The 16,061-nt window shown below is 46.1% G+C and overlaps 1 protein-coding gene across 1 annotated transcript; it reads right to left on the bottom strand.

Moving 5' to 3' along the window:
- Positions 1–3,394: 3,394 nt before the first annotated feature.
- Positions 3,395–5,845, bottom strand: LOC123075636 (uncharacterized). Its single transcript, XM_044498193.1, has 2 exons — positions 4,536–5,845; positions 3,395–3,567 (listed from the first exon to the last, which is right to left on the bottom strand). The coding sequence occupies exon 1, from the start codon at positions 5,744–5,746 to the stop codon at positions 4,577–4,579; it is 1,170 nt and encodes a 389-aa protein (XP_044354128.1). The 5' UTR covers positions 5,747–5,845; the 3' UTR covers positions 3,395–3,567; positions 4,536–4,576.
- Positions 5,846–16,061: the final 10,216 nt, after the last annotated feature.

The raw sequence follows: 16,061 nt of genomic DNA on the forward strand, positions 1-16,061 counted from the left end.
AAATGCCTTAAATATGCCCCCTCGTCGTTGTCAGGTGTGTGATCATCTTCAACTCGGGCATTCCTCTGAGAATTCCACATGTCCACCCACATAAGATGGTGATCCTCCCAATTAGTGACATTCTTGTTGTTTTGCCGGCTCGTCCTACAAAGCATGAGAAGTATCGGTATCAATTTCATTTTCCATGGTACACATTGATCAACATATGGTAAGAGAAACTCTCACCTATGTAGCACCACATTTGTCTCAGCATAATCCGGCAGGGTGCGTTGTTGTACTCCAAATTGCTTCGAAACACGATGTGGAAGATGCCACTCCACCGCAAAAAATCATATCATGGCGAACGCGCACGCCAAAGATGTTGGTCACGAAGGCACATATTGCTCAAAGGGAACTGCCTAAGTACCATGTACGGCCTCCAATTAACATACATCACAACATGTCACTCGCTCATGCACAACAAAAAAAGCTATAATGATGGCAAGGCATTTGATAATTACCTGGTTGTAAGTAAGCATGTCAAGCTCGCTTATGTATGCCTTGTACCGCCCCATGGGGGCGATACTCGACACTTGGACAGTAGCCCACGTGTATGTGATAGTGGGATACCGCTCCTCATCCCCGTCATAAGGCCACTCCCACGGTTCTTCCAGAGCAATGGTGAAGTTACGGCCCACATGGATACGCTCCCACATCCAAATCTGTAGGGCCCAAACGAAACCACCAAGACAAGATTTTGGCTTACTCCTCATACATGCTCCGTCCAACTGCACATTTGTACACACATTAAACAATCACATGCAAAAATCTCTTTCATATAATGAGAATGCATCATATTAGCATTAGCTGACGGTACAAGAAGGCTAGTGCCGCCGACCCCCAACTCCACTTAACATCCCAGTTAGGAAGAGGGTCCAAGAACATCCACGAGGTTGTGTCTCCCGTGCCGTCAGGAAACACCACTTGGGTCAAAAGATTCCATAAGTAAGCCCTGGCGTACCTCTCCACAACAGCCGGACTGGCATTCTCTGTGCACTCGTAAAAATGTTCCTGTAGCCACGAGAACAAAACACCGGATGGCCTAGGATCCTTCTTTGTTTCATGAATCCACGGGGGAGGTTCAACACCAACCAAACCTGCAACCCTTTGTCGCCACCCCTCAGACTTCACCTTCCCGATAAGAGCCCTGCCCTCGATCGGAAGCCCGGAGATCATCGCAATATCCTCCAAAGTGACGGTCATCTCACCAAGAGCAAGGTGAAAAGAGTGCGTCTCCGGCCTCCAACGGTCCGTAAGGGCGGTAATGACCGTCGAGTTCAGCCATGGTGGTGTGCCTTTAAAGTTGAGCACAAACTGGAGAAGATCCATTCTTCTAAAATAAGGCTCGTAGCGACGGTCATACTTCAGGGAGTCACATGGGTTGTGGCCTCTCAACCGAAGTATTGGAGGAACCTACAAAAAACACATGCACAATTTATATACTTCTCTAAACTACTGACAATATGAGAATCAACCATGTAGATACATAATTACCACCCCTCTTTCCATTAGCACAGCAGGATGCTTCTCCTCGTAATAATCATCAAGACCGGGATATTTATCCGGCTCAAACATCCTACAAAATAAGGTCAATGGATTCCTTATGATATACTCCCTCCGTCCCAAAATAAGTGACTCAAGTTTGTACTAACTTTGTACTAAAGCTAGTATAAAGTTGAGTCACTTATTTTGGGACGGAGGGAGTATGCTTTAAATTATGACCACATCTTTTACAAAATCGTGAGAGAAACTACTACAATTTATCCCAAAGATACAAATCACGAACCACATTACCAACACCAATTGTTTTCAACCTATTTATAAACAAATAATAGTTTCAACCTAATCCAAAATAATGGTCTATCTCTAAATACAATACTACACAAGTTCACTAAGAATACTTCAACACAAAGAGTACTTGTCTTCTTTCTAAAAATAATCTAACTAAATATTCATCAAACAAATCACTAATAACTCGTCTTAGGGTTCCACCATGTTTGAAAAAATACATCTACATAAGCCAATCTTAACTGAATATAAATGGAGGATTGGGAAGAGAATACCTCAAGCAACTCGGGGATGCTCCGATCTACTCGTCTTGATGGTCAAAAAGGCAGATTTGGGGGGGGGGGGGGGGGGGGGGGGGGGGGGGATTTGGTGAAGAAGAGGGGAGGGGCGGCCGCCAGTTCCTCGCTAGACGAACTGCCCGAGCGGGGCTAAGATGGGCTAGGTCAGGCCCCCGTGGCCCCGCGCGCATTACTTCATACAGGGTAGAAACGCCGGGGACATTGGCGTTTCTGACATGCCACGTCAGCGAAATCAGTGGGTTCGGGCTGACCATGGGCCAGGGCAGAAACGCTAGCTGCCTCGGCGTTTATTTTGTTTCCCAGAAACGCTAGCTGGTTCGGTGTTTCGATGTTGACCAGAAACACCGCGGGCCTTGGTGTTTCTAAAAATGTCAAATCGTGAAATACTTTTACGTCGGGTTCAGTTTGTGACTAAAAACTCTAACAAGATCAGAACAGTGATTTCGGCCTCAATAGTATACGTATGTTTATCCCATGACGTGATGCGTCGTCCTCAATGGACACAGTGTTCGATTCGCCCGTATGGAGCGGCATGTATGGTCAATGCGGTGCAGTCCTGTACAGAGATCAACAATACAATAAATTTATACGCGTGACTGTAGCATCCCGTTGCTCTAGCTAGCCATGCTAGCGACGTCTCGACATGCACGGTACGTGTACACGCCCACACAGACCGTCGTGGGGTTGCACCGATCGGCCCGCGTGCAGTAGCGGCAGTGCGGCCGCCACAGGGCGTGGCGGCGGGGCCCAGCCCTTCGTCGCGTGCGGCAGCAGCGCTGTCGCGCAGCAGCAGTGCAGCCGCCTCATACGATGGTGGCCGGGCCCACGAGCTCGTCGCCGTTCCGTCGCCGGCCTGGAATCCCGTAGTGAGCGACTAGCCACCCGGCCGCCTGGCGGCGGGGCCGGCCGCCTCACGTCGGGGCGGCAGGTGCCATGACGAAGGGATCTCTTTTGTTGATCTGATTCAGAGATGATCTTTTTTGCCATTCCAATTCGATATGTGGTCTCTTTTGACGAAAAATCGCTTTTTCGGAAAGAGAGAGTACTAGTAACCACGCGAGAGATGTTCTAGTCGAATGATTTTCTTGCAGATGAATGCACTAACTATATGTGTTGACATTTGGCACTATGAATGATTTTTCTTCCTGCAGGGAAGTCTAGAGTATTTTAGACCTTCTCTAGTATCATGTCAGTGGAATAATCTTTGGGCCCATTTATTAGTAGATCAAAATAATGCCCATCGCACCATTTGCTAACATAGAAGTTGATCAACAGTTCAACACAGAGTTATTTTGTTTACACACAAAGCGTGTGTACAGAAAAACGAGAGGAAACGACTACCAGCCTGCCAAAAGAGCCATGGTTCTCTTCATCAGGCTACAGACCGCAAAGCATACTGAATCGGCGACCCCGAAGCGACCTTCCCAGATTAATTTCTCTTCTGCAAGGCAGACCAAGAACACAGCACATGTGAACATCACAGAAATAACAGTAGTAGGTTTAGCAGGGTACAGGGTAATTCATCCAACATCCAGAGCAACAGCAACAATCCTCCAAACATATCTAGGCACAACAAATTATATAAAAACAATGTAACCAATGGCTTCTTTCCACCAGTAAAAGATGCACTTCTAATCAACCTTCCAACTTCTCTTGTCCAAATACAAAGAGTAAAGTTCTGAGGCGGCGATGACTTAGCTAAACAATGGGCATCTACATTGGGCTCACGAGCTTCACAAATAGAATCCGTCTCTTAGAAATCCTTACTAATATCACACACTTATGTTATAGGCATAATGTGAACTCCATAGTTTGGCCCTCTGAATGGGTTTGGCAACCTCGATGCAGTGTAAGACTACCTCTGTGCATGCCATTGTTTTCTGCGGCGTCATATCCCTGATGTGCTCAAGATAAATAGATAGAGACAATAACACTGTAAGGGGAAGGGCTGTGCATATTGGTTATTAGTTTGTATCGACCTTTTCTTCCCTCCGCACCACCGAATTGTTGAGGGAAATTCAAGCTCCCGCTCATTGCAGGAGTGAAGGAAGCGCCACACACTACCCAAGCCTTTCTACGCAATCCCAATGAGAAAATTAATTAGATTGCAATCTGCCTCAGCAGTATGTATGGGGTTCTATTAATAAGGGAAGCGATGGACTCCATTCGTTCCCTAAATATCCTTTTCATTAGATGTTGCTGTCATCAATTACAGAATAAGCAAACCATACTCAAGACTAATTTGATAAACATTACTGTCAACTATTTGAAAAAGATTGTAAGCGGGATATCCATTCATACACAACTTCAAATACATTTGTTGCTAAAAAGCCCCTTGAGTATTTTGATTAACAAATGTAAAAAAGCAGAACTAATCCATTAACAAGAGTCACAGGGGAGCAAATGTACCTTGAGAACTTCCAGGCAGTTCTTATAGACATTGTACTGCATCAACAAATGCTTGGAAGGACCCAAGCCAGTGGCACAAAATCCTTCCGTACTGCTTGCCCTGGGTAGTCAGCAATAATTTCATGCAAAGATCTATCAACCAGAGAATACTCGCTCCAGTTCCCAAGGCTTCCAGTAAAGTACAAGCAGTCTCTTCGAACTCCCGGATGATCTGGACCAAGGCAACCAGCGAACTCATGCATATTAAAGAACAAGCTGCAACCACCAAGGCTATGTGTCCTCGCCCACTTCCTTTCCCCGGATCCCCACTGGAAAACACGATACAACCTGATTTTGATAATTAGCATTAGCTCACCCTGACACTCTGCGAGCCAGGCCACCGAACTTTTTGGAACTGTCTGTGGGCTAAGTTCCTCACCAAGAAACGACAATACCACATAATTCTTGTCAAGCTCGACAACAGCAAGACGATAATTTGGATAAATCAACGCGTAGAGGGTGCCTTTCACGAACATCAGACTGTAAACGTGGTAGCATTCGTCGCACCGCGCCGCTTGCCACTGAGCATCCCCAATGCGGCAGTAGTAGATGTCCCGGTGCCATGGCGTGAAGGCGAGGATTAGGTCGTCGGAAAAGAGAACACCTCCAACGCATTCAGGGGGATCGGGCAGGCGGGCTCGCTCACCTGTGAGGAGGTGGCGGATGCGGATCTCGGGGCGGCTGGCGTTGGCGCTCATGCGTTGTATGGCGACGCGGCAGCCGAAGGAGTGGAAGCAGGTGAGGCTGAGGTCTTGGGGGGTGAAGAGACGGCTGAAGCAGGTGGGGCTGCGGCGTCCATGGGCCAGGGGGGTGCGCGGGAGGCGGAAGCGGAGGATGCGGCGGAGGGGGACGTGGAAGAGCGCTTCCGAGGCAGAGGTCTTGTGGGGGACGAGGAGGAGCGGACCCTGTGAGGCGAGGTTGGACGATGACAGCGGGAGGTGAGCCCGGTAGGCGCGGCAGGCGGCACGTAGGGCGAAGAAGTCCTCGAGGGTCGTCAGGCGGCTCGCGGTCAATGGGATCAGCTGAGGTAGGAAGTACGGCGAGGCGGTTTCTTCGAGGTTTGTGGAGGATGAGGAGGACGTGGTGATTGCGGAGGCGAGGGCGGTGGCCGGCGGCGAGGACCTCGTCCGGCGGTTCCCCGACTTGGCCATTCCCATGCCTCGCCGCCGCATCTGCACCGAGGCGGCGCTGCGTTGGCGACCTGTGGTACTGGATATGGTGAATGTTGACGTCTAGATCCTGGGCATTAGTTTTCCTGCTGTATGTTACCTTGCTAGATTCTGTTGGAGTTCTGTTGTACATGACCTCCTAATATGTAGGATCTGACTGCAACCCGAGAGTATATAGGTCGTTCGGTTTGTGTGGCATATATTTCAATCTAATAACTGTGAATGCATGGCTAGGTTTGATTAGAGGCCTATTGATGATCCAGGCCGGGTTGGTACTACTATTGGGCTTTGTCCATCTAGTTTGTCTTATTCATTGAATTTGAATGTCTCAATTTTTTTTTTGAATTTGACCAAGTGATTTGTCAAATGGATAGACAGAATACTTCGATGAACCTTCAGTGAACATGCTTCATTTCCCAGTCTGCAATACGTTTGCTTGCTTAGTGCTGCAAGTGATGACTTCAGTACATCACGTCATCACCTGAATATGCATCCCCTTACTAACCCAAAAGGCTCAGACCTAACACAATATTTCTACTTTCCTACCAAAAAATAAACTAAGAGCACCTATTTCATTAGGTGATTGAGAACAAAAAAAGTTTCAATCGATCTATCCTAGTCACATGATGATAATCCAACGGTTCCCATCCTTCTACTGTTTATCTTTAATGTCCGGCACCATATCTTCTTCCTCCCATACACCCACCTCCCAACCCAAGTTGAACCCCATGTTCCCGACCCCCACGGCCGGTGGGCGCTGCCGCATGCCACCTCACCCTTCCCTGGCCACCGCCCGCCGCCTTTTTGAAGCCGCACAAGTCCATCCCGCCACCCGCCCACCGACAGCCTCCGCCCCTCCCAACTGGCCCCGCACACCGAACAGTCAACCGCCTAGGATGTTGTTGCTGTAGTGTCCCCGGCTCTGGTCATTCCCCTCTTAGGCCCTGCCAGCTTGCCCACACATCGTTTCGCTATGCTAGGTTTGCTTAGAGAATACCTATGAGGCATGTGAATGCACTGGTAGAAAAAAGCCCTTTAGTCCCGGTTCGCAACAGCCTTTAGTCCCGGCTGTGCAACCGGGACTAAATATGCGCGACTAAAGACCCCCCCTTTAGTCGCGCCACTTACGAACCGCGACTAAAGGCTTTAGTCCCGGTTCTCGTGGCTGACCGGGACTAAAGGCCCGTCCACGTGGCCGCCAGGGGTCCGTCATGGCGGAGGACCTTTAGTCCCGGTTCTTGTGGCTAACCGGGACTAAAGGCCTCGTCCGCAGGTTTAGGGTTTTAGCCCCCCTAAACCTGGTTTCTTTTTAATTTGTAGTGTTTTATTTCTTTTATATTTTATTTTGTGTTTTGTTTTAATTTTGATGAAGTTTCAGTACCCATATTCTACGATACTATATATATACATGCATATGAAATTTCAAACAAGAAGAATTCAAGAGGAATATATAATATATATTCAATCTCGGGTGACCATATACAACTTCGAACAAGTTTCCATACACAATTAGGATGGAGGACCATATACAACTTCGAACAAGTTTCAATCTCGGGTATGCATATAAATGTCTGCGTCCTCGGTATAGTGTTGTCCTTTAGGATTGATGACTTCCCTCAAGAAAAATCCTGCTAATTCATCTTGAATTGGTCGGAAGCGAGCTTCTGGACTAAGCCTCCTCCGCAAGTTATCCGTCGCATTCCGCACGCTATCCGATGCCTTCCGCTCAGAGGTTAGTCTCCGGATGTTCTCACAAACATAGTATCCACATAGATTGGTCCCCGGTGGCTGCTTATCCACATTAACTAACCTTCTGAAATCTAGCTCATGTTTGAATTCACCGACAATTTCTTCTGAGAACCGTCTCCAAACCCTACAGGGCAAAGAAAATTAAATGAACAAGGGAGTTATTAGTTACTTGATATTAGGAAATGAACGAAAGAGACCGATCGATATAGAGCTCAAATGATTGAAAATAATTACTTCTGCAGCATTTTTCTCATGTCGGCCCAACGCTTTGGATCCGAATCCATAGAGTCCATGATTAGAACTCTGGAGGTGTGAAGTTCAATATTTAGCAGAATCCAGTGGAACCTGCGGACACGTTACATGCACAGTCATGCATAACTCATCGATTAGACATACCATGCATGGAGTAAACAAAAGAGAATGGGCACAAGAGAGAAACACTCACCCAAAATGGTAAGGAAATAGAATATGACTTTTGAGTTGATGCTTTGTAAGAAACTTGTACAAGTCTTTCTCCACGTCTTCGGGGTGATATTGTAACACATGTCCATTAACGATATGTGGGTCAATGAACCCAACATCATGGATGTTTCTTATTTTGCATTCCCAAATCTTTAATCTGCATAATAGCGTACGCAACAATATAGTTAGGACAACATATATATATATATATATATATATATATATATATATATATATATATATATAGTGCAGGCAATGAAGAACGAGATGAGGTAGAAATAAATCACTTACAGAACGTAGCAACTCAGCATAGATTTGTCGAGGTCGCGCAGATTGAACAGCTGGAACAATTCACTCATATGAACTTGTACAGAGTACCGTTTGGTGTGATGCTCCTCTGTAACATCCGCATAAATATATTCTTTGTCGGCCCATGTTATGAATTGCTTGTACCAACGTAGCAGATTTCGCATTTGTGGCGGTAGACTCTTCTCCCGCGCAGGCTCGACGAGAGGCCCATTCCGCACATATTGTAATGCTATCTCACATACTGGCGCATCCTCAAGGCCTAAGAAGGCACGAAGAGTCAAACCCATCTCGGACGCTTGTTTCATGGCACTCGCTACAGTCAATCCAAGTGCTGCCGCAGCTGCTATGATCTCGGGGTCCTCTTCCGGACCGGCTTTCACTATGAGCGGGGGGATCGATTGTTTCTTCTGCATCCCGAGCTGGTCAACTTGTTTCCCGCTTTTTTTACTTTCTTCTTTCTCCTCCTTCAATATTTTTGCTTGCCTACGAAGTTCATGTCCATAGTCGTCAGGCATATTCAGCTCGGCTTGGGACGGTGTCGTCAAAAAATCCTTAGCCCACTTCTTTTGCTTCTAAGTGAATACTTGCTTGGGCTCAGGCTCTTTTATCGCCTTCATATCCGCCTTCCATTTCTCATAATCAGCAGACGCGGCCCAATTTGGTTTCAGCTTCACTAAGTTCCCCAGGCCTTGGGAGGAGAGGCTTCAGTGATGGCTCCGGTACCCTTGTGGTCTTAGGTACATAAGGGTCCGGGTTAATAGTCCAGGAGCGGGTTTCCTTGCTGTCCGCCTGCTTCTGCTTCTTCGCCGGAGGTGGATTGGGGGGCGTCGTACCCGCCGGAGGAGGATTGGGGGGCGTCGTACCCGCCGGAGGTTGTGGATCGGGGGACGGCGTCGAATGGCGTGAAGGAGGTGTAGGTGAACCACCACGACCACCACCACCGCCACCACCGCCACCACCACCACCACCACCATCGGAGGGGGGTGGACTTGCTAGCCTTGGTGCCTCGCCTGGAAACACTATGTACTTCTTTTTCCATAGAATGAACTGGCGCTTGACATCTCCAAGTCTGCTCTCCCCTTCAGGTGTAGGTTTGTCAATCTCCAGGTCCTCAAACCCTTGGACTATGTCTTCCACCGTGACACGAGCATAGCCATATGCAATGGGGTTGTTGTGGTGGAGTGCTCCAGGTGTACAGGGTAAAGCACTGCCGCTAGCTACCTTCGTGGAAACGTTCCCCACCGGATAATGCAGATCGCATTCTTTCATCTCCTTTACATCATCCACGGGGTAGTGAGGCTCCGGTGCACGAATCTCGATCATCGGTGCACTAGCACCAGGCGGGGCATCCGTGGAAGCCACGCTGCTTCTCCGCTGCTGGCTTCCGCGATCCGCTTCATGATCTTCATGCGGCCCTGCAGCCGATTTTTCTTTTACTAGTTCATGCACGGTCTGCTTCAACTCATGGAGTTCCGATGCAAACTTCGTCATAAGATCTGCATCCCGGTCCGTCTTTCTCTTACGGCTTCTGTAACAGTACGGGTCATTGTCCTGGGAAAACCCTACTTTCCACGGAACTTTGCCTTTGCCTCGTACACGTCCTCCGTGTTCATCATTCCCGAGGGCTATTGTCAGTGCGTCTTTCTCTCTGTTGAACTTGATCAAGCCCTCTTGAGCTTGGGTCATTGCGTCAATAAGGGCTTGGGTGGGAGCAAACTGTCTCTACCGGTGAACACACACCCCTGTCTCCGGGTCTAGTGATCCCCCATGCCCGTACCACCAGCTTTTGGCCCTTGGGTCCCATCCCTCTGTACCTAGAGGGATTCCTCGCACCCTCAGGTCCTCCTCCATCTTCTGCCACCTAGGCTCCGAAAGGCGGTATCCTCCTGGCCCCATAATATGATGGAACTTTTTCTTACTCGCATTATCCTTATTTTTTTTCGATATTTCCTTGAAATGCTCCGATTGCTTTTGCCTCACAAATTCTGGCCAATCATCTTTCAGTTTCTCATGTTGTCCATTGAAATCCGGAGTCTTGCCCTTGTTGACATAGTCACGGGTTAAATTTTTCTTGAAGTTCCGGAATGCTTCGCCCATCTTCTGAAGAGCGAACTCTTTAACTAGCCTCCTCCTCTGACGTCCACCCGGAACCTCATTACCGAATTCATCGACTTTGTTGTATTCCGGAGGTAGAATGAAATGTTCCATAAGCTTTCTCCAGCAATCCTTTTTCGTTCTCTTGTCGACAAAACTAAAACCAATACGTGCCTTCTTTGGCTCCTTCCATTCCTGGACGGTGATTGGGACGTTGTCTCTAACAACGACTCCGCATTTGTTGATAAACTTTGAGGTGTGCTGTAGGGGCTTGCCGGTTTCACTGACAAACTCAATGGCATATGTTTCTCCTGTTTTCATCGCCTTGGATTTGCCACGCTTTGTCGTACTCGATCCGGAGGGCTAAAAAAAGAAAGAGAGTCGCGCGCGTTAATACATATGTATTCACATTTCAGTAAGTTTGTATCACGAGAGGCTCAATGTATATATATCCTCGCCGGAGGTGGTTGCTACTTGCAATTCGAGATCGTCGTTTGTTGACGGTTGACCTCCGTCGACAATGTCCGTTCCTTCACCTTCTTGATCATCGACAATCTCTGTTCCACCTTCAAGGTTCAGAAAAGAAGAGACTACATCCTCTTCTTGCGCATATTCTGAGCCCGGCACATAAGGAATCTCGTTGTTGATGATGCCCATTAGATAACGTTCAGCCTCCGGATCCCTAAGCGGCTCGGCTCTATCGTCCGCCATATTTCACTCCTGCATGTAGTAAAAATTCTTTAAGTATAAAGGAATTAAAAAATAAGATTAAGGGGACATATAGGAGGAGGAATTAAAAAATAAGATTATTGAGCACTGCCAAGTATTTTGTTTTGTTTTCTTTGTTTTTCTTTTTGGTTTTCATTTGGTTCTTTCTTCTTCCTTTTTTCTTTTTTTTTTCTTCTTCTTCCTTTCTTCTTCCTCTTTCTTCTTTCTTTCTTCTTCTTCCTTTTTCTTTCTTCTTTCTTTTGGTTTTCATTTGGTTTTCATTTTTTTCTTCTTCCTTTTTCTTACTTCTTTTTTTCTTCTTCCTTTTTCTTTCTTCTTTTTTTCTTCTTTCTTCTTTCTTTCTTCTTTCTTTTTTTCTTCTTCCTTTTTTTCTTCTTCCTTTTTCTTCTTTCTTTTTTTCTTCTTCCTTTTTTTCTTCTTCCTTTTTTTTCTTCTTTCTTTTGGTTTTCATTTGGTTTTCTTTCTTCTTTCTTTTTTTCTTCTTCCTTTTTCTTCTGTCTTTCTTCTTTCTTTTTTTCTTCTTCCTTTTTCTTTCTTTCTTCATTCTTTTTTTCTTCTTCCTTTTTTTTTCTTCTTTCTTTTGGTTTTCTTTCTTCTTTCTTTTTTTCTTCTTCCTTTTTTTCTTCTTCCTTTTTCTTTCTTCTTCCTTTTTTCTTCTTCCTTTTTCTTTCTTCTTTTTTCTTTCTTCTTTTTTCTTCTTCCTTTTTCTTTCTTCTTTCTTTCTTCTTCTTCCTTTCTTCTTCCTTTCTTCTCATTTTTTTCTTCTTCCTTTTTCTTCTTTCTTTCTTCTTTATTTTTTTCTTCTTCCTTTTTCTTTCTTCTTTTTTTCTTCTTCCTTTTTTCTTCTTCCTTTTTCTTTCTTCATTTTTCTTCTTCTTCCTTTCTTCTTCTTTTTTTCTTCTTCCTTTTTCTTTCTTCTTCCTTTTTCTTCTGTTTTTCTTCTGTTTTTTCTTCCTTTTTTCCTTTTTCCTTTTTTCTTCAGTTTTTTTCTTCTGTTTGTTTTTCTTGTGTTTTCTTTTGTTTCCTTTTTTCCTTTTTCCTTTTTTCTTCTGTTTGTTTTTCTTGTGTTTTCTTTTGTTTTTTTTGCTTTCTTCTTCCTTTTTCTTTTTTCTTTCTTCTTCTTCTTCCTTTTTCTTCTTCCTTCTTCTTCTTCTTCTGCCGGCACGCGGAGGACGGCAGGCAGGGGCAGCGGACGGCGGGCGGCGGGCAAGGGCGGGGCAAGGGCCACGGGCACGCTGCGGCGGGCAAGGGCAGGGCACGGGCGGCGGCGGCGCTCACTGGGGACGGCGGCGGCGGCGGCGCGCAGGGCTTCGGCGTCGGCGTCGGGGCAGGGCTTCGGCGTCGGCGTCGGCGTCGGGGCAGGGCTTCGGCGTCGATCGGCGTCGGGGCAGCGCTTCGGCGTCGAGAAGAGGAGAATGGGAAGTGGCGAAACTGCTAAGTGCAGTATTTATAGACGCACCTTTAGTCGCGGTTGGGGAGGCGGACCGCGACTAAAGGTACCCTTTAGTCGCGGCTGGCCACACCAACCGCGACTAAAGGGTACCCTTTAGTCGCGGTCCGCCTCCCCAACCGGGACTAAAGGGTTTTGGCGCCGCTTTCGTTCCCGCGCAGAAAGACCCTTTAGTCGCGGTCCGCCTCCCCAACCGGGACTAAAGGCATTGTGCTGGAACTGGCGCGGTGCGGTGGGATGTTTAGTCCCACCTCGCTAGCCGAGAGGCCTCGACAGTGGTTTATAAGCGCGGCTGCGCTGACCACTTCGAGCTCCTCTCAAATGCAGGCTTACGGGCCTATCCTGTCACTATGTGCCTGTGGGCCTACTGGGCCTTCTACGGGCCTGAATCCTGGCCCATTGATGGGTTTCTAGTCGTATTCAGGCCGTGGTGGCCCAGTAGGTGGCATATTTTTTATTTTTTGCCTGTTTTTTGTTTTCTTTTTTGCTTTATTTATTTTGTTTTGTTTCTACTTACAACAAAAAACTTATTTATTTTATTTTATTTTGTTTCTAATTACTTATTTATTTTACTTTATGATAATTATTTTTGCTATTAAAGTTTCTAACAAAAAAAGTTCTTTATGAAAATTCTTTTAGCTTTATTTTTACTTATCTATTTTGTTTGTACTTTATGATAATTATTTTTACTTATTTATTTTGTTTGTACTTATATATTTTGAAAAATCTTAAAAATACAATTATATATCAAAAAAATCAGAAAAATAAAACTAATTCATTTTAAAATCCCTTGAAGGTTTGACAAAAGGTTTGATACATCATTCAGTTCATCGACCAAATACAAAGTTTGGTACAATAAATTATTACACATCAATTCTTCCCTTGTGTCCCTGCTTGCTTACGATTGTGCCGTATCCATGGAGCATCCTCATCATTTAACTTAATGCTTGGGTCAGTGTTCACTTTGAAGGGCGGAATTTCACCAAACATATTATAATCTTCTGACATGTCTGTCTTGTCCTCCACTCCCACGATGTTTCTTTTCCCTGAAAGAACAATGTGGCGCTTTGGATCATCGCATGATGTACTGATCGTTTTCTTATCTTTCCGTTTCCTCGGTTTGCTACTCATGTCCTTCAAATAAAAAACCTGAGCGACATCTTTGGCAAGGACGAATGGTTCGTCAAGGTAACCAAGATTGTTGAAATCCACCATTGTCATTCCGTATTGCTCGTCCACCTTTACCCCACCTCCTGTTAGCTTGAACCATTTGCACCGGAACAAAGGGACCTTAAAGGAGGGTCCATAGTCAAGTTCCCATATCTCCTCTATGTAACCATAATATGTGACCTTTCGCCCATTCTCGGTTGCTGCATCAAAGCGGACACCACTGTTTTGGTTGGTGCTCTTTTTATCTTGGGCGATGGTGTAAAATATATTCCCATTTATCTCGTACCCTTGGAAAATCGTTATAGTCGAAGATGGTTTCTTGGCCAACATGTACAGCTGATCTCCAACATCATTGTCATTCATTAAATGTTTTCGCAACCAACTGCCGAAAGTCTCCATGTGGGCCTTTCTAATCCAGGATTCAGGCTTCCCCGGGTTGTCCGAGCGTAAAATATTCTTGTGTTGCTCGAAGTACGGAGCCACAAAGCTGGAATTTTTAAAACTGTGTGGTGTGCTTCAGTCATAGAATGACCGTCCATACATATCGTGGATTTCCTTCCGATCTTGCCTTTTCCACTCAGTCTCCCCTCGTGCCGCGATTGAGGAATACCAATCGGCTTAAGGTCAGGAACATAGTCAATACAGAACTCAATTACCTCCTCATTTCCATAGCCCTTGACGATGCTTCCTTCTGGCCTAGCACGGTTACGAACATATTTCTTTAATACTCCCATGAACCTCTCAAAGGGGAACATATTGTGTAGAAATACAGGACCGAGAATGGAAATCTCTTCGACTAGGTGGAGCAGGAGGTGCGTCATAATATCGAAGAAGGATGGTGGGAACACCAACTCGAAACTGACAAGGCATTGGACCACATCGTTCTGTAACCGTGGTAGATCTTCTGGATTGATTACCTTCTGAGAGAACATTGAGGAATGCACATAGCTTCACAATGGCTACTCGAACATTTTCCGGTAGGAGCCCCCTCAAAGCAATCGGAAGCAATTGCGTCATAATCACGTGGCAGTCGTGAGACTTCAGGTTTTGGAACTTTTTCTCCGCCATGTTTATTATTCCCTTTATATTCGACGAGAAGCCAGACGGAACCTTCATACTGCTCAGGCATTCAAAAAAAATGACCTTCTCTTCTTTGGTAAGAGCGTAGCTGGCACGACCTTGAAACCATTCCGGATGCCGGTCATCTGGGTCTTTCAAAAGTTGCTGGTCCTGCCGTGCTTCCTTTGTATCATTTGTCTTCCCATGCACGCCCAAGAAGCTTAGCAGGTTCACGCAAATATTCTTCGTAACATGCATCACGTCGATTGCAGAGCGGACATCTAGGACTTTCCAATATTCTAGCTCCCAAAATATAGATTTCTTCTTCCACATGGGTGCGTGCCCGTCAACTCCCCGCGGAACTGATTGTCCGCCAGGACCCTTTCCAAAGATGACTTTCAAATCCTTGACCATATCAAATATCTCAGCACCAGTACGTTCCGCAGGCTTCGGCCGGTGATCTGCCTTGCCGTTGAAATGCTTGCCTTTATTTCTTACGTTATGATTTCGGGGAAGAAATCGACGATGACCCAGGTACACGTTCTTCTTACAATTAACCAAACGTACACTTTCAGTCTCATGTAAGCAGTGCGTGCATGCATTGTATCCCTTATTTGTCTGTCCCGAAAGGTTACTGAGAGCAGGCCAATCGTTGATGGTTACAAAAAGCAACGCTCGTAGGTCAAATTCCTCTCCTTTGTGCTCATCCCAGACACGTACACCAGGTCTGGCCCACAATTGTAAAAGTTCATCAACTAATGGCCTTAGGTACACATCGATGTCGTTCCCGGGTTGCTTTGGACCTTGGATGAGCACTGGCATCATAATGAACTTCCGCTTCATGCACAACCAAGGAGGAAGGTTGTAGATGCATAGAGTCACGGGCCAGGTGCTATGGCTGGAGCTCTGCTCGCCAAAAGGATTCATGCCATCAGTACTTAGACCAAATCTTATGTTCCTTGCGTCAGCTGCAAAATCTTTGAACACTCTGTCGATCTTTCTCCATTGCGTTCCATCAGCGGGGTGTCTCAACTCCCCGTCGGACTTACGGTCCTCTTTGTGCCATCGCAACGACTTGGCATGCTTTTCGTTCATGAACAGACGTTTCAACCGTGGTATTATAGGAGCATACCACATCACCTTGGCGGGAACCCTCTTCCTGGGTTTCTCGCCCTCAACATCGTCACCAGGGTCATCGCCTCTGATCTTATAACGCAATGCAGTGCATACAGGGCATTCATTCAAATTCTCGTATTCACCGCGGTAGAGGATACAGTCGTTAATGCATGCATGTAT

Source organism: Triticum aestivum, chromosome 3D (genome assembly GCF_018294505.1).
Source record: "Triticum aestivum cultivar Chinese Spring chromosome 3D, IWGSC CS RefSeq v2.1, whole genome shotgun sequence".
Lineage (NCBI taxonomy): Eukaryota > Viridiplantae > Streptophyta > Magnoliopsida > Poales > Poaceae > Triticum > Triticum aestivum.